At 34.9% G+C, this 22,183-nt stretch overlaps 4 protein-coding genes across 15 annotated transcripts; 3 read left to right on the forward strand and 1 right to left on the reverse strand.

The window, feature by feature from the left end:
• Positions 1-264: 264 nt before the first annotated feature.
• LOC123204226 (LON peptidase N-terminal domain and RING finger protein 1) lies at positions 265-12,318 on the forward strand. 3 transcript variants are annotated; one of them, XM_044620819.1, is made up of 19 exons: positions 266-586; positions 1,373-1,474; positions 2,784-2,866; positions 3,027-3,111; positions 3,200-3,286; positions 4,698-4,759; positions 4,917-5,110; positions 5,196-5,256; positions 5,778-5,955; positions 6,119-6,157; positions 6,262-6,323; positions 6,466-6,502; positions 6,612-6,661; positions 6,773-6,836; positions 9,915-9,990; positions 10,584-10,663; positions 10,746-10,814; positions 11,282-11,346; positions 11,858-12,318. In XM_044620819.1, exons 1-18 carry the CDS (start codon positions 518-520, stop codon positions 11,339-11,341), a joined length of 1,458 nt encoding a protein of 485 aa, XP_044476754.1. In that variant the 5' UTR covers positions 266-517; the 3' UTR covers positions 11,342-11,346; positions 11,858-12,318. The 3 variants fall into 3 exon arrangements, with proteins under 3 accessions (XP_044476755.1, XP_044476754.1, XP_044476752.1); XM_044620820.1 differs by lacking the exon at positions 11,858-12,318 and having other exon boundaries at positions 265-586; positions 4,917-5,107; positions 11,282-11,701; XM_044620817.1 differs by lacking the exon at positions 11,858-12,318 and having other exon boundaries at positions 11,282-11,701.
• A 1,491-nt stretch (positions 12,319-13,809) lies between these two features.
• Positions 13,810-18,015, reverse strand: LOC123204227 (pentatricopeptide repeat-containing protein At2g36240). Of its 6 annotated transcripts, none has more exons than XM_044620824.1 (5): positions 17,891-18,015; positions 17,686-17,810; positions 15,359-17,117; positions 14,595-14,712; positions 13,810-14,280 (listed from the first exon to the last, which is right to left on the reverse strand). In XM_044620824.1, the coding sequence occupies exon 3, from the start codon at positions 17,023-17,025 to the stop codon at positions 15,580-15,582; it is 1,446 nt and encodes a 481-aa protein (XP_044476759.1). In that variant the 5' UTR covers positions 17,026-17,117; positions 17,686-17,810; positions 17,891-18,015; the 3' UTR covers positions 13,810-14,280; positions 14,595-14,712; positions 15,359-15,579. The 6 variants fall into 6 exon arrangements, with proteins under 6 accessions (XP_044476759.1, XP_044476758.1, XP_044476757.1 ...); XM_044620823.1 differs by having other exon boundaries at positions 13,810-14,424; XM_044620822.1 differs by having other exon boundaries at positions 13,810-14,462.
• On the forward strand, positions 13,905-14,495 carry LOC123204228 (probable receptor-like protein kinase At5g61350). The gene has a single exon (XM_044620827.1). It carries the CDS (start codon positions 13,905-13,907, stop codon positions 14,493-14,495), a length of 591 nt encoding a protein of 196 aa, XP_044476762.1.
• Positions 18,016-19,561: 1,546 nt separating the features above from the next.
• Positions 19,562-22,088, forward strand: LOC123204230. Of its 5 annotated transcripts, none has more exons than XR_006499477.1 (4): positions 19,562-20,294; positions 20,376-20,405; positions 21,228-21,400; positions 21,801-22,088. XR_006499477.1 is itself a non-coding variant. In XM_044620828.1 (2 exons), the coding sequence occupies exons 1-2, from the start codon at positions 19,803-19,805 to the stop codon at positions 21,888-21,890; spliced, it is 582 nt and encodes a 193-aa protein (XP_044476763.1). In that variant the 5' UTR covers positions 19,570-19,802; the 3' UTR covers positions 21,891-22,088. The 5 variants fall into 5 exon arrangements, 1 of the variants encoding a protein (XP_044476763.1); XR_006499478.1 differs by having other exon boundaries at positions 21,228-21,381; XR_006499479.1 differs by lacking the exon at positions 20,376-20,405 and having other exon boundaries at positions 19,563-20,294; positions 21,312-21,400.
• Positions 22,089-22,183: the final 95 nt, after the last annotated feature.

The raw sequence follows: 22,183 nt of genomic DNA on the forward strand, positions 1-22,183 counted from the left end.
CCACGCGCATAAGACGCGTGTTCCGAAACCTATCGTCACCAAAAATCTAACACGCAAAAGTAACTGTACCATACCAAAACTCCACTGCCCACTGTGTTATCACACCAATGAAAATATGACACGTCATTAAATTGACTAGTCAACATAGTTCCCTCATTTTCAACGGGTCGTACATTTACAATAATAAGCAAGGAAACAGAGAAGTACTACCCTTCTGATTGTAGAAACTTTTAAAGAGAATCGACCGAATCTCGCTCTGCCAGATAGCTAGCTCTCAGCTCCTAAAATCTACGAATTTTCGTTTTAATATATTTTTAGGAAATAAAAAGGAGAAAAGTTATTGAAAGTCTTAACAGAGCGATAGGGAGAACACGTAGTGGAATTTGGTCCGTATAAGTAACGAAGGACAGAGAGAAGAACACGATGCTCATATGATTGCCATCAAATTTGCTCTGTTTCGCTGCTGAATTTCGCGGATATATTTATTTTCATCTGTTCTTTTTTTCGTTTCTTTGCAATGTCGGGGGAAACGTCGTCGTTTGGCTTCACTCTCGAGGGAATCAGCGATGTTGATGACTACATTTGGGTGAGTTTTCGCCTGATTTTTATTTTCTCGATTTTTCAAGTGTTTTGATGATGAGAAAGTGCGGGAAAGTGATTCGTTTAGTTATGTTATGTTGTTTTAGTGAATAATGTGAAGTCTTCAGTCTTGGATTTTGCACTGTATTGATTTTATTTTTTTGGAAATGTATTGCGTGGTAGGAGCATACTGAGTTTTTATTTTCTTTTCTTGCGTTTCCTTGGAAGCCAAACAGTCCTTACATGTCTTTTAAGCTTCGCATTTGATGCTTACGGTAGTTCACTTGATTGTTCGTTAGTTTAGAGAACGTGTGAAAAGACAAGTATTTGAGTTTGGTTGCTTTCATTTGTTTTCTGTTTCTTTTTTTTGTTTGCGGAGAAATCCGAGGAGATGATAAAAAAATTGACTGAACTTTGATTTTTGTGTTTTTTCTTTTGTAAATTTCCTTTTTCTTTTTAAACGTTTTTTATTGGTACTGTTTGCCTTTCTATTACAATAGGTTTGAAAATAAGGGGATGGGGTTTGGAAGCTGTCACTGGCTACTTCTGTAGCTAAAGAAAATTAACAACACATTTCCATTTTTTAAATAATTGCTTTAAGGTAGCTGAGGGAACTTGTTTTTGTGACTTCAAATGAATGATATGAAACAATGAATTTATTTTGGTTGTTTACTGCTTTCTCAAGAGCTGCAAGGAGTGCTAAGTGCCTGTAAGTTGTTATGATGAATAGTGCTTAGTATTGTCAACTTATGGTTTTTTGGAGATCTTGGATTAAATGTAAATTGAAATGCAGGCAAATGAAGGAGATGGATCGTTTCCGCGGGACAGATACAATCACGTTTTTGATTTGATGAGAAATGGAAACCATGCATTCCGAGAGAGTCATTTTGAGCATGTGAGGTTTCGGCTTCTAATGCAGTCTACAGTTTTTTATTTTTGCTGGCCTTCTTCACATTATCATATAAATGCTTCTGTTATTGTGTTAATTTCATTTGGAAAACTCAAATAGATATGAGAAGCTGTTCATGGAGTCTAGTACCTTGGAATGCCAGATTAAGTGTAGTTCTTTCCTAGTAAGAGCTTAGAACTTGCTGATGCAATTCAACCTATCTGGTTTGCTATTTACAAATTTTAGAGTTTTGATTGGTTCCTTTTGAGCTTTATAATTTCTTAGATATCCAAGGTCTTAGTAACTTAAGGTGTTTTGGGTGGTCAGGCAGATGTTGATATGAGAATCTTGAGGGGTAGTAAGAGAAGCAGACAACAATTATTATTATTTAAACTCGTTAAGAGGTAATGCCACATCACACATACTTTTAAGATCAACAGAATTATAGATTTTTAGGTACAGTCATCAAGATCTGGAAAAGTTTTTTCTTCTCTCTAGATTTGTTTCTCTCAATGTTCAACTTTTTTAACCATAAGCATATTCAGGCTTCATTCAGTTTTCTGTAGGAAATACTCAGTAGCAATCTTTATGTAGAATTATGAGCTATTTGGTTATTAGGACAAACATCAGAATTTAGCGATGGTGACTTTGGCATGACTGGCTAGATGAGTTTAAGACTAGACTAGATTTTTTTACTATAATTATTAAGGTATCAAGCTATATACAAATCTTTTTTTTTTAATAACAATTTGTCATGGTATCTAATTGGATTTTTCCTTTTTCATGCAAATTACTGATTTCTCATTAAATTAAGTTACAGCTGAAAATTTTCAAATTATGAGCTATATTTTTCACAATACATGCTCGTAGTTTGTTCTACCCATTCATTAAAATTCAATGTCAATAGTCTTGGTAGTTCTGTCTTTCCAAAGTAGATGTTCATTGTGCCAACTTGGTGGCATGGCTTTAATGCAGGGCTTGTGGTCTTACGGCTATCATCATTAACTCTTGTTGCGCCTGATATTCTATTTGCTTAGAGTTGTGATTGAGGCACTTTTGATTTCTTCCTGTAGGTGATATTTTAATCTTTGACTATGCTCAATAGGAAGGATATAGTAGTTTTCAATTTTTAGAGTTTTCATATCAAGTTTTTTCCTGTGAAATTGTTTTTTTCAATTTTGACTTGGTTTCCTCCTAAAACTAAAAGAAAGGTTGCATGTTACCTGGCTTCTTAATCTTTTAAGTTTAGTTTGACTGTAAAATTCTTCAAATAGGCAATTATGGTAATCGCTAATTTATTGAGTTTCTTGTTCAGGCAATTGATAATTACTCTAGAGCCAACAATATCAAACCCAATGATCCTATTATTCTGGGAAACAGAAGTTCTACTTACATCAGGTTTCTTCTCTTCCCATTGATTATTGCTGTTCTTTCTTGATTTCTATGATGCCATTTCTTGTTAGATTTAATGATTACTTAACCATCCTTTAGATTGGTTTGGATCTAAATTTGTATTATTCTGTTGAAATTATATCAATGAATGTCATCTAATATCCAGGATTAGTCAATTCTTGAAGCAAAGAACTTCATCAGCTTCTGAGCGTAGACCATTGAATGGGCTGGATCCAACGACACATGCTGAGGTAGGTCTTCTTGCTTCATTTTATTGCAAAAGAAGGTTTCATTACTTATTTCCTTGTAAAGGACAAATTTGTTCTGCAATTATTTCAGCTTGCTTTAAAGGATGCTGAGAAGCTACTGAACCTTCAGAGTAATTTAGTAAAATCGTACATACTAAAGGCCAATGCCCTCATTTTGGTAAGAATAAGTTGCTATTTGTTTTCTTATATATATAACTGGAGCTCTGCTGAAGATTTTTGGGAACCTCTCTCTTTCTCTCTGTGGCTTGCTCACTTTTGTAGTGTAATTTCATTTGTGCCCACAGTTTGCACTTCTACGTATAGGTTTGTGTGTAAGAATCTAAGCCCAAGCCTAGCCAGTTGAGCTAGAATACATGCCACTTCAACCAAGTCCAGGTTATGAGTTAGGTTTAGCTTTGTGAGGATGATATTGGTAGGGAAAATCTGTCCAAAAAAGGCTTCAGGAAAACAAAATATTAAAATAATCAATTTAGCGATGAAATGAGTGTAAAAGATATAAGAAAGTGGTGATGATGTTGTGCAAGGAGTATATTGTAGCCAGTAAGGGAAGAGAGGATGAGAGGCAATGAGTCACAAAGATGTGAGATTAGCTATTTCACATTTAGGGCATGATATGGTGTAGGGATAGATTTTTAACCTACTTACTAAAACATCAAACATCTGATTCATATGCTGGGTTTAGCATACTTAAAATTTATACATATAAGATAACTAATTCCATATAATAAAGGTATTTAAAAAATAGGATGGATTCAGGTTGGTTCTGACTTGGGTTGCTTCAAACCTGGAGTAGCCAGATATCTGGTCAGGTTGGGACTTCTCTTTCTAAGCAACCCAAGCTTGAATATTAATAAACCACAATCTGCTTGACTATATAGGGTGGACTATTCCAATATGTAGCTATGTTTGTGCACATCTTGTGTGAGCATATAAATGGTAAAACCCAGATAAATTAACATGCTATAAATTAATAATCACAATAAAATAATATTTTTTGTTGGTCCTGACTTGGGCCAGTGGGCTAAATTAATAGAGTTGATAAATTTATAAGATAATACATGATAATAAAACACCCTAAAGCTTCATATATATATGTCCAACTAATAATATAAATTAATAATTTGTTAATATTAAATAAGTACTTTGAATCTATGTTGCTAATTAAATACATTCATGATTTTGTTGAGCATTAAGTAAATAGAATGAATCTTAGTTACTATAGATTTTAATTTGATCAAATGATTGTAAGCAAATTAATTAGAAGTATGTACATTAGATCTATGTTGATAAGTACTCTCATGATTTTACTAGGTTAAGTACAATGGATCTTAGTTATTTAAATAAGTACATTAAATTGTTAGCTTGATTAAATAAGAAAATAAAAAATTAATAGATATTTTGATTAATTAATAATTTATTAATTTATATTTATAATTTATCGATTAATTAATATTTTACTTGATTAATAGGTTTATTTGGTCCCAAGGCTATTAATTTATAGGTGTTTTGCCAAATATATGCTTTTGTATATCAACTGTTTTAGATATGACAACTTCTTGAATTTGCAGCTGGAAAAATATGAGATGGCTCGAGATGTAATTCTTTCAGGTCTTCAGGTTGATCCCTTTAGGTAAAATATAGTAGTTAATTCACCCACTTGTTCGGTTATTTATTTTCTGTTTCTAAAATTTCTTAAAAGTGATGGGAATTTTTTTTATCCCCAATATTTTTAATGATTATTTGCTCTAGACATTTCCATTGATGAATTTCTTCCACATTTTTTCTAGCAAGTCTCTCCAGGTTTCTCTACAGAATTTGGAGAGGCCTTTAGTTGGTTTGATAGGAAGGAGAAATCATGGGAGACCTGATCGTACAGATGATTTTGATTGCACACTGTGTCTGAAGTTATTGTATGAACCCATCACGACTCCTTGTGGGCATTCCTTTTGCCGATCATGTCTATTTCAGTCAATGGATCGTGGTATTATTCTGAAATTGATGATTCTGTGTTTGTTAATGCATTTATATCACTTAATTCTTTTCTGACCTCACAATTTAAATGGTAGGTAACAAATGTCCATTGTGCCGCACAGTTCTCTTTATTAGTCCCAGGACATGTGCAATCAGGTGCGTTATTCACATAAAAACATTGTACTGAATCTTGTGTCAGAAGTCTGTGGTCCCTGGAGTGTAATTTGTGGATGAACTGAGCTCCCCAACCTATTCTGTTTATATAAATAAATGTACTTGGTCCTGGAGGATTTGCTAGTGGATTTTACCTAGAAGATCTAGGTGCATATGCAATGAGTACTGCATAATGGTGGCATTTAAGTTGTTCTGACACTGCTTCTATTAATATGTAATGTGGAAAGAAGAACAATGATAAAACAATTCAACTTTAGTATACTATGTGGGACAATTTCTTTTACATTATCTTTTAGGTGAGCCCACATATTTTTAGTCATGTTTACCATTCATGTAATGCTTGGCATGCTGTGCTAATCAGTTAGCATGAAAGCTATATTCTTCTTTCCCTAGTTACTCTTTTCCTGCAATTTCTTGCACTAACTTTTAAAGGTCCTTTCCTTTACACTTTGATTTATTTATTTTTTCTACTAATATAACACATTTACTTTGGCTTGTACCAGTGTGACACTAAACAACATTATAGAAAAGAATTTCCCAGAGGAATATGCTGAAAGGAAGGCAGAGCATGACAGTTTAAGTAACTTTGGTGTTGATTTGATACCTCTGTTTGTAATGGATGTTGTCATCCCATGTCAGAAGTTTCCTCTCCACATATTTGAACCTCGGTACAGACTTATGGTGGGTTGTTTAGTCTGATGCTAATTTAACATCTTATTGTCATGCATTATTTCGACAAATTCAAAAAGTTGGGATTTTTTTTTTTTTTTTTTATATATTAATCTCTCTCTCTTTTTTTTTGTTGCTAGTAATTTTTTTTAACTTTTTTGTATTTGACCAATAGGTGAGGCGAGTAATGGAAGGTAATCATCGAATGGGAATGGTAAATTTTTTCACTAGCACTTTTTTTGCCCTTTTCTACAATGAGGGGTGTGGCTATGCCTGATATCCTCCACTATTGACATGATTTGTCTATTAATTCTGTAGGTCATTGTTGATTCCACCACAGGTTCAGTAGCTGATTTTGCTTGTGAAGTGGAGATTACTGAGTAGGTGTTGGGTTCCTTTTTCTCTTTTGTAATACATTTATTCAAATGAAATATATTTTACTTGATACTTAATTATGTGTTTTCCTGCCAAATTATTTTTTTTTTCTTTTCTAATACATTGTCTCTTTCATCTTTCATTCAGGTGTGAACCACTTACGGATGGACGCTTTCTTCTTGAGGTGAAATATGATTTTTGAATGCCATATCCCTTTTTCTCCCTTAATAGAAGAAGCGTTCTCTTGATTTTTCTTCTCTATACTTATGGGCATTGGTACACATTTCATGCAGATTGAATGTCGTCGGAGATTTCAAATTCTTCGATCTTGGGATCAAGATGGGTGAGTGTTAGGATCAGTGAATTTATGGTATTTGCGAAACCTTTGGCATACATATTATCCAAGCTATTTGGTTTGTTAATTAGGTTTTATGCCTTCTAATTTTATGTGTAGGTATCGTGTAGCAGAGGTTGAATGGGTACAGGATATAAATCTAGGAGCAGAAGACAGAGCAGAGGTAAGTTTGCTGTTATTCAGGAAATATTTCATTATTGCATTTTTTCTAACCTTTAATTAAACTCTGAAGGATATTCAAAGATTTTAGGTATGATTATGTAGACTGTAGAGTGAACATTATATCTAGTGATACATGGTACTGATGCTCAAAATTTTCAGGAGGGTTAAATATTTGCATCAATCTTCATGTGTAGGAATTGCATTTGCATAGTTACTATTGAATGAGTTAGGGAGAGCTTATTCTTGTTCTTTGCATTTCGTAATTGGAAACAGGGATTAAAGGTTGAATACACTATTCTGATTTTATTATAAATTGTGCTTCTGATTTATAGATTACGCAACAGTTGGATAATTATTCAATTTCCTGAATTCTTCCTCTAATCAAGGAAAGAGATCAAGAATTTATATAGTTTCCTGATTTCTTTCAGTAAAAAAGGAAAGGAAAGAGATCAGGGATTTATTTTATTTTTATGATTTCTTCCACTAAACAAGGAAAGAGATAAGAAGACATAAAACATGGAAAAAATCAAATCCCTAAAGAGAAAACAATAACAAAAAGACGAATAGGTTTTCTACATTCCTTCCCAAGCTGGTGAATATTCATCATTCCTAGCTTGTCTACAAAGATTTCGAAATCTGATCTATGAAGACCCTTGGTGAAGATATCTGCTATGCAGATTTCATCTGACTCGATCTTTTCTTTAATGAAATGTTTGTCAACTTCAACATGCTTCGTTTCATTTTGGTGCATAGGATTATGGGCTATGCTAATGGTAGGTTTGTTGTCACAATACACTTTCATAGGAAGTTCTCTTTCGACTTTGATTTCTTCTAACTCCTTGAGCCAAACCAACTCACATATCCATTAAGCAAAAGCTCTAACCTCGGTTTCAGCACTGCTACAAACAACTTTTTGCTTTTCACTTCTCCATGTTACTAGATTTTCTCAAACTTTTGTACAATAGCCTGAGGTAGGTTGGGTATCTCCAACAAAACCAGCCTAATCTGCAGTTGTAAATATCTCATCTCTTTTGTGAGTCCCCAATCCCTTACTAGGTGTAGCCATTTAGTATCTCAAAATGTGATTAGGAACATTTAGGTGAGCTTGCCAAGGAGAATGTGTAAATTGACTAACCACACTTATAGCAAACACAACGTTAGGTCTTGTGTCAGTTAGATAAATAAGACATCCCACAAGTTGCTAATAACTCCCCCTATTAACTTATGCTCCCTCATCTCCCTTACCGAGTTTTGAATTCGGATCCATAAGGGAGAAGGCGAGTCTTTAACCAAGTTACTGTAGAAGATCAATAGTATACTTTTTTTGGGAGACAATTATACCATCCTTGCTTCTTGCACTCATACTAACAACGTAAGTGTCCCAATACCTTTATCTCAAACTCTTTACTCAAAATTTTTATGGGTCTCCTTAATTCATGAGAATCATCACCAGTCAGGATAATGTTATCCATATACACAATCAAAATCGTTCTTTTGTCAGTTGATGTGAGTTTGATTTGATAAAGAGAGTATGATCGACCTACTTTTCTCAGTTGATGAGAGTTCGATTTGATAAAGAGAGTATGATCGACCTATTATTGTACATAAGACTATTGCTTGGGGAACTTTTAGAACATGTGAAACTAAGCATGATGTGACTGCTTCAAACCATGAAAGGACTTTTGAAGTCTACAAACCTCGTTTTATGATTTATGCATTTAATGATGATTGATGAATACATTGGAAGAAGAAGAAACTTTACCTACATGAACAAAACCGAGGTTAAAAAAGCTATTTGCAATGCTTATAGGAAGAAGAAGATAAAGAGTGACAGGGAGATGAAGGAGGGCTGGAACTGCACTAAGTTGTCTCGGTCTTGAAATTCGGCTTGACTCTATTCAATTCGACTCAAATTCATTTAAATTGAACTCAAGCTGAGCTTAAGCCAAGAAGGTTGGCTTGTTTTTGAGACCGAATCTAACTCAAGCTACAGGGAGTTTAGTTTGGTCCATTTTGTGAGCTAATTGATAACTCAATTTGGTTTGAGCTGGGCTTACGACTCAATTTGAGTCATGTCAAGCAATTATTAAAATGATATATTTTTTCTTATTATTGAATAAAAACATCATGTTTGTCAATGAGCTCTGAACGTGAGGCACTAATCCGAACTGAGCTTCGAACTTTAAACTTAGAGATCAAGCTAAACTCGAGTTACTCTTACTTTTAGCTTGACAAACTTTAGCTAAATTTAAGTCGCACCACTTTTTATTTGAATTGAACTCAAATTGAGGGTGTTTAGGTTTGACTCGATTCATATCCACTTATGTGAAAAAGAGAAAGAGAAGGGTGTATAAGTAGATAATTAGAGAGAGAGAGAGAGAGGATGAATTTGGGGTGTCGGGACCTATGGATTTTGAGAGACAAAAAAGAGAAAGTGAGACCCACAACACCGGCCATGCACACGCTCTCTTACCAAAACTGAACTCATATTGGTCCGATACCTTGACTAGCCCTAATCCAATAACAATAACCCTAACACTGACTATATTCACAAGAAGTTAAAAACAAGTAACCCTAGCCAAACACAGTTTCTCTCTTTTATTCACCCTTTTCGTCTTCTTTCTTCTTCTCCTTCTCGTTCATTTTTTACTTTGACTGGTTCTTTTTCTTCATAGGACTGAGACTTCACCTGATTCAACCGTAGCTACGAGAAACCAAGTCCTCAGTCACATGAGGGCCAGAGATTAGAAAGATGGGCTTGACTCAGCTATTTTAGCTGAAAATTATGTAGCTGATGCTTATAAGCCCTTTTCTTTTTTCCTTTTCTAGAGAAAGTTGCTATCAGTTGGTCCATTAATGTTTTAGAGATATGTATTAATAAACTAGATTAACCACAGATAAATATATATTGATTTTTTGATACATTATATTTAAGGAGCTAGTCGTTATTCAATGAGGCCATTAAGTTCTGATTGCTCTGAGCAATAGATACATCAGTTTGCATGGATGTAAATATTAACATAGGTTTTTTGTCATAACTTCATTTTGCTGATCCCTTCATGAACTTTGATGCTTACAGTTACAGGAAATGACCAGTAATGCAGCCGGATATGCTCAATCATGGTTAAGGAGGGAAAAAGAAGCAGCACGACAAGGTAAAATTCCAAGGCAGGCTACTGTCAGGATGTGTAATTCTATTTGTTGTTGTTTCTACAATTTATATCAGCCTGACTAATTTTAGGGAGGATTCAATCCACTGGAAAGTATATTTGATATGCATAAATGGATAAAGTTAACATCCTTTTCTGTAATATGGGGATGACTAAGAATATTCTAATTATTTTATATTTGATCTTTATTTTAGGTTTGATTTGTAAAATTGAATTTTTCAGAAAATGTTATCAACATATTTTTTAAATGTTGCAATTTAGGAAAAATAATTAATGGAAAAGCAAGTTTAAATAAAATAGCCGTAAATCATGTATTTATCTTTTTCTGACTGAGCTCAGGCCTTCCTGCCGCCTGTTAACCAGTTTCACTGATTGCCTCACCTTGTTTGCATTAAATGTTATTTTCAGTTTTGACTCACTTAATTGATGTATTACACCACCTGTGACTTGGAAATGACCATTTGTGATATAATTTGAGTGTTTGATTGCATTGACATGAGTGAATCTATCTATTCTTCCTCTTCATGTGGTTTCTTTGTGAGTTTTATGCTGAGATAAAATGGTGAATATGTTTACAGATCGAAGAAGGCTCGAGAAACTCTTCAATGTAGAAGTGATGATGCCCAGTCCACAAGATCCCGAACGCTTTAGTTTCTGGGTGCCTGAACTCTTATAATATGTATTAATCTTATGACGGGTGTCATTAAGACTTTTTCATGACTGATATCTCTTGTATGCAGCTTGCTACCTTGTCAGAGCGAAGACCTGCAGAAAGACTGGAACTTCTGCGTATTAGAGATACAAGGGAGGTAATGAACCAAACTAAAAGCCATCTAGCAGTTCTTGACTGTGTTGTTCCAAGTCTTCCATATGGGTTTTAACATCAACCAATTGAATTCTGCTGTTTGTGAAACGGTTGAATTAGGTATTTCATTTTATATAGGCTGAAATATGTTGAAATGGCCTAATACTTTGTTTACCGAACCGAGTAGAAAAAGAAAAAAAAACAGAAATAGTTTCCCCTGTAACCATGCCATTAGTTCTTGAACATACGAAGTTGATTAGGTCTAGGATTTACTAATACTAATTATGTGAAATAACTTACTGCACTTGTTGAAATTGTTTTTACTGGCTGGTTTAGGAGAGTTTTTGCATTTGGGATTCAAATATTTATCTGTATTTAGTGTCAAAAAGCCACCTCGGCAAGTCTGACATAGATATGCCTCATTGTTGGTTATACCAATGTTTCAATCAGTGTTATTGGAATAATGTGCAGCGGCTGAGACGCGGGCTGATATTCCTGAGAGCTGAAGAACAAGGCTGCAACGTGCAATAAGAAGAGTAATTCTTTCCCCCATTTTGTTTATAAGAAATACCATTAAATTCGTTACAGGCTATTCATATTCTTTGGATTTTTAAGAGGCATTTTTCCCACTACAGAAAAAGTGGCCATGATAAAACAAAACATTAGAAACTTGCTTATATGATACGTAAAACTTGTAATATGGAATGCAAAGACTTGTAATATAGTTGGAGACTTTGTAATATGTTAAAAAGTTGGATTTTCAAGTTATGTTAGGTTATTATCCTCTATTCTTTGGTCCACCTAGTAAACTCTGTGGATCTCTCCTTTTGTTGTAACGAAAACACTTTGTACACAAATTCATCTATAACAAGAACAGGAATTTCATTGTTACGCGAAAAGGAGGAAAATCTGAACTGGGTTTTCAGATTTTTGCAATCTCATTTCAGAGATATGTTTTTTAGTTCTTGGCTAGGATATTTTGTGTATAAAGTAAATAACAGTTGTGTGATGAAGAAGAATTTCTGACCTATTATCTATGTCTATTAGCTTATATGGTATCAAAGCAACAATCGTGAGGTCAAGAGTCTTGTTCAGACGTTGGAAGCTATTGGAGATGCTTTTGGAAAGCATGAAACCATTCGAAGAGTTGAATAGATTAGATGTTGTCGAAGAAAACACAGATGTCACTAGAAAGATATGTTAGCAAAATCAACACATAAGTTATTGAAAGCTACCTGCTGGCGAAGAAGACACCGGTGTTATTGGAAAGACACAAACATCACCGAGATCGACATAGAAGCCGTCGAAAGCTATCAGTTTGTAGAGAAAAGCAGTCAAAAGTTGATCTACAGTCCTCTGAAGTCGTGTAAAAACACTTTCTCCTTTACCGTCACTAATTGTCTGAAGTTTTTTCGAAGTTTACTCGTCCTTACAATTGTAGCCCACTTCTCTTGTATTTCCTCCACTATTGAATTTCACTCAGTCCAAATCACCACCATTCCTCGTAACATTTTGAAGGCCGAAAGATTTGTTTCCCCCCAAAGTTTAGTGTTTGTCAAAATTTTCGTTCATTAACTTAAAAAATTTCAAACACCTACTTATAAATTGTTAAAATTAACAGAATCAGTTAAGTTTCAGAAATAAAATCGTTATTTATTCAATAATATATTAAAATAATAAAATATTACTTATTTCTTTCTTAAGTTTAAAAAACTAACAATTTCTCCTCATAATTAAACTTTAAAAAGTTACATTCCTCATCCCCCCTCCTAAAGTTTCAATCTTATCCCTTCTCCTGTTGAGACCGCCTTCATCCCTTCTCCTGTTGAGACCGCCTTCATCCCTTCTCCCTCTGCCACCAACAATGAAGAAACATCAATGCACAACATGAAGTTGACGAAGTGAAGAAATTAATGTGTGTCTTTGTCTTTGTAGGCAGACGAAGACGAGCCTGAAGGGAGAATGCCAATGACCGGGAAATCGTTGTTCACTGGAGAGGGGGTGATCGAAATCCTAGGGGGGAAATTTGTCACTTTTTAAACCTAAGGTGGGGTCGAAAAAATTGTTATTTTTTAAACTTAAAGGGGTAATGTGATAATTTTTAGTTTTTTAAAATTCTTTTGTTAAATGACAATTAGACCTTCGATGGTAACCACAAAAATTAACAGATGAATGAGTATTTGAGATTTTAAAGTTAATGGACGAGAATTTTGAAAAACACTAAACTTTGGGTGGAAATAAGTCCTTTGACCTTATTTTTTACTAGGTCTCAATCAGTTGTTAGGTATATCTAAGAACAAGAAAATATTGGTTACCTAGCAAGAGATTTTCTAGAGCTAGCCATTATAGATTTATCATAGGCAACTGGGGACGCTGAGAAGCGCATGGTTCTGACGTGACTTATGAATTGCATGGAAGAAGACATTCATTCCAACCAAATGTGCTACTCTGGCTGAAGAACTTTGGGATAATATTACTCTTATTTGGGTAACCAAGCTCACACAACTCCGGGAAACAATACACTGTCAAGAACATGGCTACCTGATGATCCTTACAATATGTTCACTGAAGGCGCTGAAACTGCCTCTATTGAACCTCGAGTCATCAACTGTTCACACAGCGGTGCAACTCCTTTCACCTCCCTAAAGTTGGTTTATGCAACCGGTGAAACCATGAAGCATGCTCAAGTGATGCAACCCAATTTCAATCTCACTTGGAAGGTGAGTGTTGATCCCACTTTTTCTTATTTGATTAGAATGCATTTTCGCTACTTCATTAGCACTAGCTTTAATGACTTAAGTCATTAACGTTTATATAAACGGGCTGATGGGTGTACCATATCTTTATCTTTAACGCTTAACCAACCAACCCGCCGGCATACTATAAAGATTTTGTGGTGAATGCATCCACCGTTATAAACAATCTAACTATGTGTATATATTTTTAGTAAATGTCACAATTTAATTGGATAAATTTCATCATCTGTATAACTAAGTGTATACTCAAAAATAAATATACATAATATTATTCCATTAGAAAAGGTCCCATCATAGTCCAAGTTGGCCCTGCAGGTGATCTCATTCAGGCCTGCCAAATGCGAATCCTACTGGACCAGAGGTCATTAAAATGGGCAATGAAGGAGGGAGCCTGCATGGTTTGTTTGATGCCGGTGGCTCCACTCTACCGGCATAGTCCTAGAAAGAGAGACCTGAAATTTGCATTACTGCAGCCCGGGGATTCCATTATCTTCTTTGGAATCATCCACTGCAATGAGAAGACCACAAATATTCTTCTTGATGGGAAGATCAAAGCGGCGCCGATGGAGCAAGCCCATGTGAGCACCGCCGTCAAGGGCAGCTTCAGATACCTCGATCATGAATACTTCAGGAAACAACAACTCACTGATAAATCAGATTTTTACACTTTTGGTGTAGTACTATTTGCAAGGCCTGTCATCAGTCCAAAGCTACCTAGAGAGCAGATTAGTTTAGCCGGGTGGGCAATGAATTGCTACAGAAAAGGCACACTTGAAAAAATAATTGATTCCAACATTGCTGAGAACATTTCCTCAGAATCTTTGAAAAAAAAGGTAGAAGCTGCTGAGAAATGTTTAGCTGAATTTGGCATGAATATGCGTTGCAGCTTCAAGAGGCTGCAACACAAAGTGATCCATCTCATAAACTAGATTATTGAGTTACACACAGATAATCAAATAAAATAATATAATTTCAGAAAACTCTTCCATCGCTAAACACAGACAAGCTATAAGCTTTTTGATCCACACCTTTGCATCCAAATTATGTCCTTCGTTCCAGACATATAATATCCGGCTTGCTATAATTTTGTCAGAAAATGGCTTGAACCTGAACTTTGCACATTTTGAAGCAAGGGGCTCTATGATCCTATCACATACAATATTTTGTGATTAGGTAAAAAAATAAAATAAGATATTCTTCAAAATACTATGAAAAATAAATATATATGCCGTTTCCATTATATTAGAGAGCTATACAAGTACATGCGAGGCTTTTGTTTCAAAAAATTAAGACATGTTTTATCTTGTAACACCTTTTACATTCTTTATTCTGGCGCTTTCCACAAGATGATATTGTCGGACAATGATTCATGGTTACGAACTAATTACTAAATCTGAGTAACACTATTCATATCCTGCTATCCAAATTAACATCCAAGTTTGCACTGCCACTATTTACCCAATAGAGATATCTTAAGTATGGCCCTACCTTCAAGTCCAGAAAATCTAACACAAAAATTTATTTCGACTTAAATAAAAGATCATATTTATATCATAACTAAATTAGGCTAAGGTCATAGTAAAGATTCCAAAAGCCGTGTTAATGACTAAAAGAAATATTCAAAAAGGCATAAAGTAGTATTGAAAACATTGTGTGTATACCAGTGCAAGGATGGAAATGAACAGCATATGGGATGCTTAGACTTGAAGCAGCCTTTTCAGAAGAAAAACATGCAGATAATGAACCCGAAGATGGTATAAGCAACATAAAGAGTAAGAGGAAGCTTACATACCAGAGAATGGTGTAATGTATCTGTGCTTGAAAATCTTTGTGACAAGCATGAAAGGCCAAGTCTTAAGCAGAATGAAGCTATCGCTCCTTGATGATGAAACCAATCCTTCCTATGTGGCTGGTGGAAGAATACAAGTTATGATGAACAGATAGAAGACCAAAATTTGCTCTCTAGAATAGCAGTTCGAACTGAATATGCTGATCTCCAGCCCAATGATAGCACTAGCAGTCTGGCCTCACAGAGTTCCTGGAATTGGAAAGCCCATCCATATACCTATTATATGTAGCAAGATCAGGTATAAATCCTTCATCCAACATCTCATCCACTAGCTTTTCCCCCTCCTTCCTTCTATTCTCTCTTGCATACCCATATATTAGAACATGATATGTCATCTCATCTGGCTCCAAACCCTTTTGTGAGGCCAATAATCTTAATCTATTAGCATCCACTGTTTTTCCCACATTACAAAGATCTTTAAGAAGACAATTAAAAGTCACACTATCTGGAATAATACCCTCTTTAAGCATCCTTTCCATTATTCCAAATGCCTGTCCTGTTTTTCTCAACCTTCTCAAACCTTCAACTAAGGTAGTACAAGCAATTACACTAGGCAAATTTCCATTATTCCACAACTTATCCACAATTTCTAAGGCTCCAGTTGCATTTCCTTCCTCACAAAGCTTCTCCACAAGACCAAAATAATCAAACTCCTTAGGCAAAACCCCTCTCCTCAAAAAATCAATCACCAATTCACATGCCCTTGAAATTCTCCCTTCCCTACACAATCCATCAACTAAAATCTCACAGGTCACACTTGAAAACTCACACCCTAGTTCAATCATCTCATACGCCATCTTAATACCATCCTCAAATTTCCTTTCCCTGAAAAACCCCTTAATTAAAGTATTGAAACTAACAACATTGGGACTACATCCTTTTTCTTTCATATCCTTAAACAACAACAAAGCCAAATCAAATTTCTTATTCTTACAGTAACTGCTAATCAAAATATTAAATGTAGCCACATCAGGCTGAACCTTATTTTTCAACATCCTGTAATAAAAGTCCAGAGCTGTATCATACTGGCCACATTTTACAAAACCATTTATCAAAGCATTATAAGTACTCACACTAGGTCTCCCATCAATCAACTTCCTCATAGTTTCAAAAGCCATAACCCCATCATCCAATCTCTTAGCTTTACAAAATGCATTAATAGCAACAAGAAATATAGATTCAATTTGAGGACAAGAGAAAATACCATCATCAGAACAAGGGCAGGGATTAGAAGAGATAAAAGCTAGAAGGGATTTAAGTTCAGTGAAGCGATAAGAAGAGGCAAGGGAGCAGACCATGAAAAAGAAGGTGCCATGATCATGGCGAAAGGAATCAAAAGAGGAGGCCCAATTGAAGATATGAAAGTCATAATGGGTGAAGAGAGGGTGGTGGTGCAGCTTGGATTTGAGAAAGTGAAGAAGTGAAGCAGGAGTTATGTGGTTGTTATGAGGGGTTAAAAAATGGGTTTTCATGAAGCTCAGGAAGTTGGTGTGGTGAGAAGTGGGGGTTAGAGTGACAGAAGGAAGCGGAGTTAATGGAGGATTTGCCAGTGGGTCAGACAGCAATAGTGTTGGCCTCAGAATTGGTGGCATGTTCTTCCTCAAAACCATTTTTAAAGAACTTTATGGACCTGTCTTGCAGTCTTGGCGAGGATAGGTTTCACTCTGTGTGACAGGATTGCGTTAGTCACCAAAAACCATCCCTGCAATTAGTGAGTTGTTAAGAAAACACATTTCCAAATATCATATATGGGTGTATCATGCAAAATAGGACATAGGAAAAACAATTAGAATAGGCACAACAGAAGAAGAACAAGCTCTGTGGAATTAACTGAAAGGTACCAATAGCTACATCTGAAGACTGTTGAGCCATGGTTAAAACCCTAGTTCGAACAGTGCTAATTAAATCTGATGTTACAGGAGAAAAAAATATATATATTGTGCTTTCCATTCACTGGTGATCAAGGACTACATTTTAAAAAACTAGTAAAAGGGTCCTCAAAAACCTAACAATTTCTCCAAATAAACCAAACAAACATTTTGTTTCAGCCTGTTTTGATGAATCAATACTTGAGAACATCTTGCAAAAGTCTATCAATCTTTCTTCAGCTTTCAAATTTTAACAACCATAAATAAAAACTAAAAAATGCAACAATAAATTTCATAAATCAACAAGCTAAACATAGTGGAAAAGGCTCACCTTCTAATGTAACTACATATAAACAAGAACAAGCAAAGTGAATTATTTGACATTCACACAAACCAACACACCTGGGCATCTTCTGTCAGACTCACCCTCATCAAGGAATATTGGAAGGCAAGGATAACCCCCGAAATATCGACGCAAAACATTTGGGTTTTATCACCATATCGTATTAAATTATGCCTCCAACAACCTACTCAAAAAGTAAAAAAAATAAATAAATAATCATAAGCTCTTCAACTAGAATACCAATTGCAAGTAGAGTAATCGTACTAATTATCAACTGAAGTTGCGAGCTCTTAAGGTTAGGCTTTTGTTTTGCGTTTTCCCTCTTTTATGAATTGAATTCTGGGAGTTTTCTAGGTTATTTATTGTGCTGGATAGAGAGGAGGCTATAGTCATGAATTTTTTATTTTTTAAAATTTTACAGATATTTTATAGTTGGCCAAAACACTATTTCACCCCCAAGTTTAAGTGTTATCCCATCACACCAATGAGGTTTGAAAAACCCAAAATCCCACCTATCTATTAAAAATTACAGTTATAACTAAGAGTAAAATAGCTATTTAATAAAAAATTTTAAAAATCTAAAGTTTTGTTACATTTTCCCCTTCAGCTTGAAAACTCATAATTCAACCTCCACCTGAAGTTTGAAAAATCAAATTTTCCCCATAGAGTTTGCAAATCATGGTTGGAGTCACTAGAGATAATCGTCTCCGATAGCGTTGACTCTCCTTCTAGGCTCAACTCTCTTTGTCGATCACTTCTCAGTCATTGACGTAGCCATTTCCTCAGACGAAGATGAAATCGTGTCTTTATTCTTCCTTCAGAGGAAATGGCCTACGCCAATGGTTGGGAAGTGATCGACAAAGAGAGTTGAGTCGGGAGAGAGAGCCAATGCTACCGGAGACGACCATCTCCGATGACTATGACCATGATTTGCAAACCCTATAGAGGAAATTTTGATTTTTTAAATTTCAAGTGGGGGGAATTGTGACATTTTCAAGCTGAGGAGGGACAAACACAATAAAACTTTAGTTTATTTGTTAAAAAATGGTTTTACCTTAACCATAAGTGAGATTTTTAACGGATATGTAGAATTTTGGATTTTTCAAACATTACGGGTGTGTCTTAAAATAGCACTTAAACTTGGGTGGGAAAGAATTCTTTGGCCTTTATATTATTTATTATTAAATCCTCATATGAATTTTAGAGGAGAGATGTATCATAAAATATTGTTTTTAAATATAATTTGCAATTTATTATCAGAAAATTAATTAAAATAAGTTATCTTTTATTTAAATGAGAAATTTATTATTATTATTATTATTTTTTAGAGATATTTGATTCCTAAAGTTCATGAATTTAAATTTGATACGAATTAATTAAAATGATATCGTTTTGATCAATACATATTAAAATGACATTATTTTTTGAATTAAATTGAATTTAAAATTCGATTCAAGCTTAAACTCAAACTGAATTTTAGTTTAACTCCTTTAAAACAAATAGAGTTCAAATACCTTTGAAATGAGCTCGACAAACTTTAGTTTAACTCTATTGAAATAAGTTTGAACTCGAACTTAATTCAATTTAAATATAACCCTAATACAAATATAATTAAGAAATAGATCTTTTGTCGAAAATATCAAACTTCAAAATTTGTGATAAATTGTGACTATATGTGATAAACTATGAGTAGACATAGTAGATTTAATTAATATTTATTGTATATGACGAACAACTTATTATCGGCAAAAAATATATCATTTTTTGATAAAAAATTTTTACTCACCAAAATACCTTATTATTATTTCTTAACCAAACAAGGAGATAGGGGTAAATTAGTCATTTTGTTAGTTTGATGAAGTCAAATGACCAAAAATTAAACAGCACATTTTTGTAGGGGGGTTAATGTTTTTTCCGATATCTGAGGGGGGAATAAATTCTTTGAAAAAACCACGGAGGAAAATTAGATAAACTCGGCGACTCTGACACCCGATTGATCCAATAAATCGGCGCTTTAAACGGACTCATCTCGAAAACAAGTCCGAGATAGATTGAATTGTTATTGTTTCAGTGATTCAGTCGACTTGCAGAGTTCTTCAGGTGTTTTACTAATTATAAGACCTCCACCATAGCCGCCACAAGCTGACAACTTCTCCGAAACGACGGAATTTCGGAAATGTTACAAGACGATGAGATCTTAAAAGGCCTGTTGGAACAACTACAAATCCCCCAGAAAGCTGAATGCAAAGAATGCCCACTCGTTACCATAAGACACTTTCACTCTCTCTCAAACCCTAAAGACGACACAGAATCCTGCGTTTTCCCTCCTGTTAACCACGAAAATCTCCAAATACTATCACACAACAGCAAACAACATGAACACTCATCATCAAAGCTGCCGGCTTTGTCGCTGTCACCGTGTGATGTGAGTTCCGAGAAGGCTGTGAACGGGTGGTTGCATTATGGGTTTAAGGTTTTACGCACCAAGATTTATAGTATGGTTTCATTGTTTGAGAGTAAAGACGGAGCGCGTAAAGGGGCGTTTTGGACATCCGGTCGATTTGCAGGGTTAGCCATCGTGGTGATATGGTGGTGGTTTTGCCGGCGGCGGAGGAATCAGAGAGAAAGGGTAGACAATTTGAAGCTGATTATCAAAGAGAAAGATGAGGTTAGGGTTAACTGGTTTATCATTATTATTAAGAGTTTTATGTAATGACTGATTAAGGTGTTTGTAAAAATGCCACTACAGAAAATACAAGTGATTGAGTTATATCTTTGGGTAATTAATTAAAATAAGCAAAATTTTAAGCGTTTATACGTTTTTAGGCCACCCTAGAAAAGTTTTACCAAAATAAACAAACCGTATTTTTTTTACCCTTTTTATCCTTATGTTGAAAAACCAAGTAAAAATATTTTTTCTGAGAATATGCGTCGGTTTATAGCGGTTACAATGGTAGCTAGGGATTTTACAGTGAAACCCTAAATATGTCGAATGTGTATGAATGTTTTTGAATGTTTCGAACGCTTAAAATGATGTAGTTTCGATGTTAATGGATGTCTAGAAGTGTAGCCGTTGAGAGACAAAAGCGCAAAAAGTGAAGAGTGTCACGCAAAACTGCGCAAATACTGTTCACATCGCGCAAACTGCTTGCAAAATCGCGCAAAAAATACTGTTCACAGACTATGATATCTACATTTGCGCGATGTGAACAGTGTTTACGCAGTTTGCGCAGCACTGTAAATTTGCGCAGTTTGCGTGACACTGTAAATTTACACGTTTTTGTCTCTCAACGGCTACACTTCCAGACATCCATTAACATTGAAACTACATCATTTTGAACGTTCGAAACATTCAAAAACATTCATATACATAATTCGACATATTTAGGGTTTCAGTGTAAAATCCCTAGCTACCATCGTAAACACCATAAACCGACGCACATTCTCGGAAAAAATATTTTTACTTGGTTTTTCAACATAAGGGTAAAAAGGGTAAAAAAAATACAGTTTGCTTATTTTGATAAAACTTTTCTAGGATGACCTAAAAATGTATAAACGCTTAAAATTTTGCTTATTTTAATTAATTACCCTATATCTTTAGCCATAATTACTCAATCCTAGACTCTCCCATCTCAATAGTTAGTTCTCTTAAGTACAATGTCTCTCTGTCACAATTGTACGGCAGGAATTGACGGACTAGAAAGGAGCTAACATACAAGCAACCTGCATGGACGCCAAGGTTGCAGAGCATGACAGTATGTTAGGTTTCCTAGAGTAAGGTTTCGTTGCAATTGTCCGATATGGATGATGATGTCAGCATTATAGTATTCATCTTGAGCTAGCTTAGGGAGTTAGTCTGCTTAGGTATTGGGGCTGGGGAATTTGGTTATATGTTAGAATTCATGGGACTTACATTCCATTTTATAAAATATGAACTTTTAATATAAGATTTATATAACTTTATACTCTTTAATTTCAATAACTAATTTTTAAAGTATGGATTTCACAAGATTTATAGTGTAGAATTTATATGACTTTAGACCCTTTAATCTTAATAACTAACTTTTTAAGAGATAGATCTCACAAGGTTTATATCACATAAAGAGTCCATTGGTTCAATTTTTAAAGTTTTGATGGTCTGCTTTTTAACTGATTTTCACTTGGTTTTTGACAGAAAATCCTTCAACTACTGCGTCAGATTGCACAAATGAATGAGGTGCTAGTGGGCCGTCACAAAGTTCTGGCTTCGAAGGAGTGGACTTGATCAGATTAGGAGGGAGGTTAGATAGCAATTTTTTGAGAGATCTTCTCCATTAGAGGCAGCTCTGTTGCTTTGTCTGCTGTACTTGCACATATTAGTCTGTAAGTAAATTCATGGCATGGTGGCGAAAATCTGTATTTGACTTAATGTTAGAAAGTTTTCAGATATAACAAGTTAATGGAAGTATATTAGCTTTCACAATTGACAATGCCTCTTCTGCAACGAAATCCCACAACGTATAATATTTGGTCATTTGGTTGGCACCAACCTTGTTGATTCGTGGAGACTGTACAGTG

Source organism: Mangifera indica, chromosome 20 (assembly GCF_011075055.1).
Source record: "Mangifera indica cultivar Alphonso chromosome 20, CATAS_Mindica_2.1, whole genome shotgun sequence".
Lineage (NCBI taxonomy): Eukaryota > Viridiplantae > Streptophyta > Magnoliopsida > Sapindales > Anacardiaceae > Mangifera > Mangifera indica.

Coding starts and splice junctions, on each gene's coding strand:
- LOC123204227 (XM_044620825.1), bottom strand. CDS start 17,025: ATGGTTTTGAGGAAGAACATGCCACCAATTCTGAGGCCAACACTATTG.
- LOC123204230 (XM_044620828.1), top strand. CDS start 19,803: ATGTTACAAGACGATGAGATCTTAAAAGGCCTGTTGGAACAACTACAA. Junction 20,295..21,800: donor TTATCAAAGAGAAAGATGAG/GTTAGGGTTAAC, acceptor GGTTTTTGACAG/AAAATCCTTCAACTACTGCG.
- LOC123204226 (XM_044620819.1), top strand. CDS start 518: ATGTCGGGGGAAACGTCGTCGTTTGGCTTCACTCTCGAGGGAATCAGC. Junction 3,112..3,199: donor ATCCAACGACACATGCTGAG/GTAGGTCTTCTT, acceptor CAATTATTTCAG/CTTGCTTTAAAGGATGCTGA. Junction 6,662..6,772: donor CGATCTTGGGATCAAGATGG/GTGAGTGTTAGG, acceptor TTTTATGTGTAG/GTATCGTGTAGCAGAGGTTG.
- LOC123204228 (XM_044620827.1), top strand. CDS start 13,905: ATGCGAATCCTACTGGACCAGAGGTCATTAAAATGGGCAATGAAGGAG.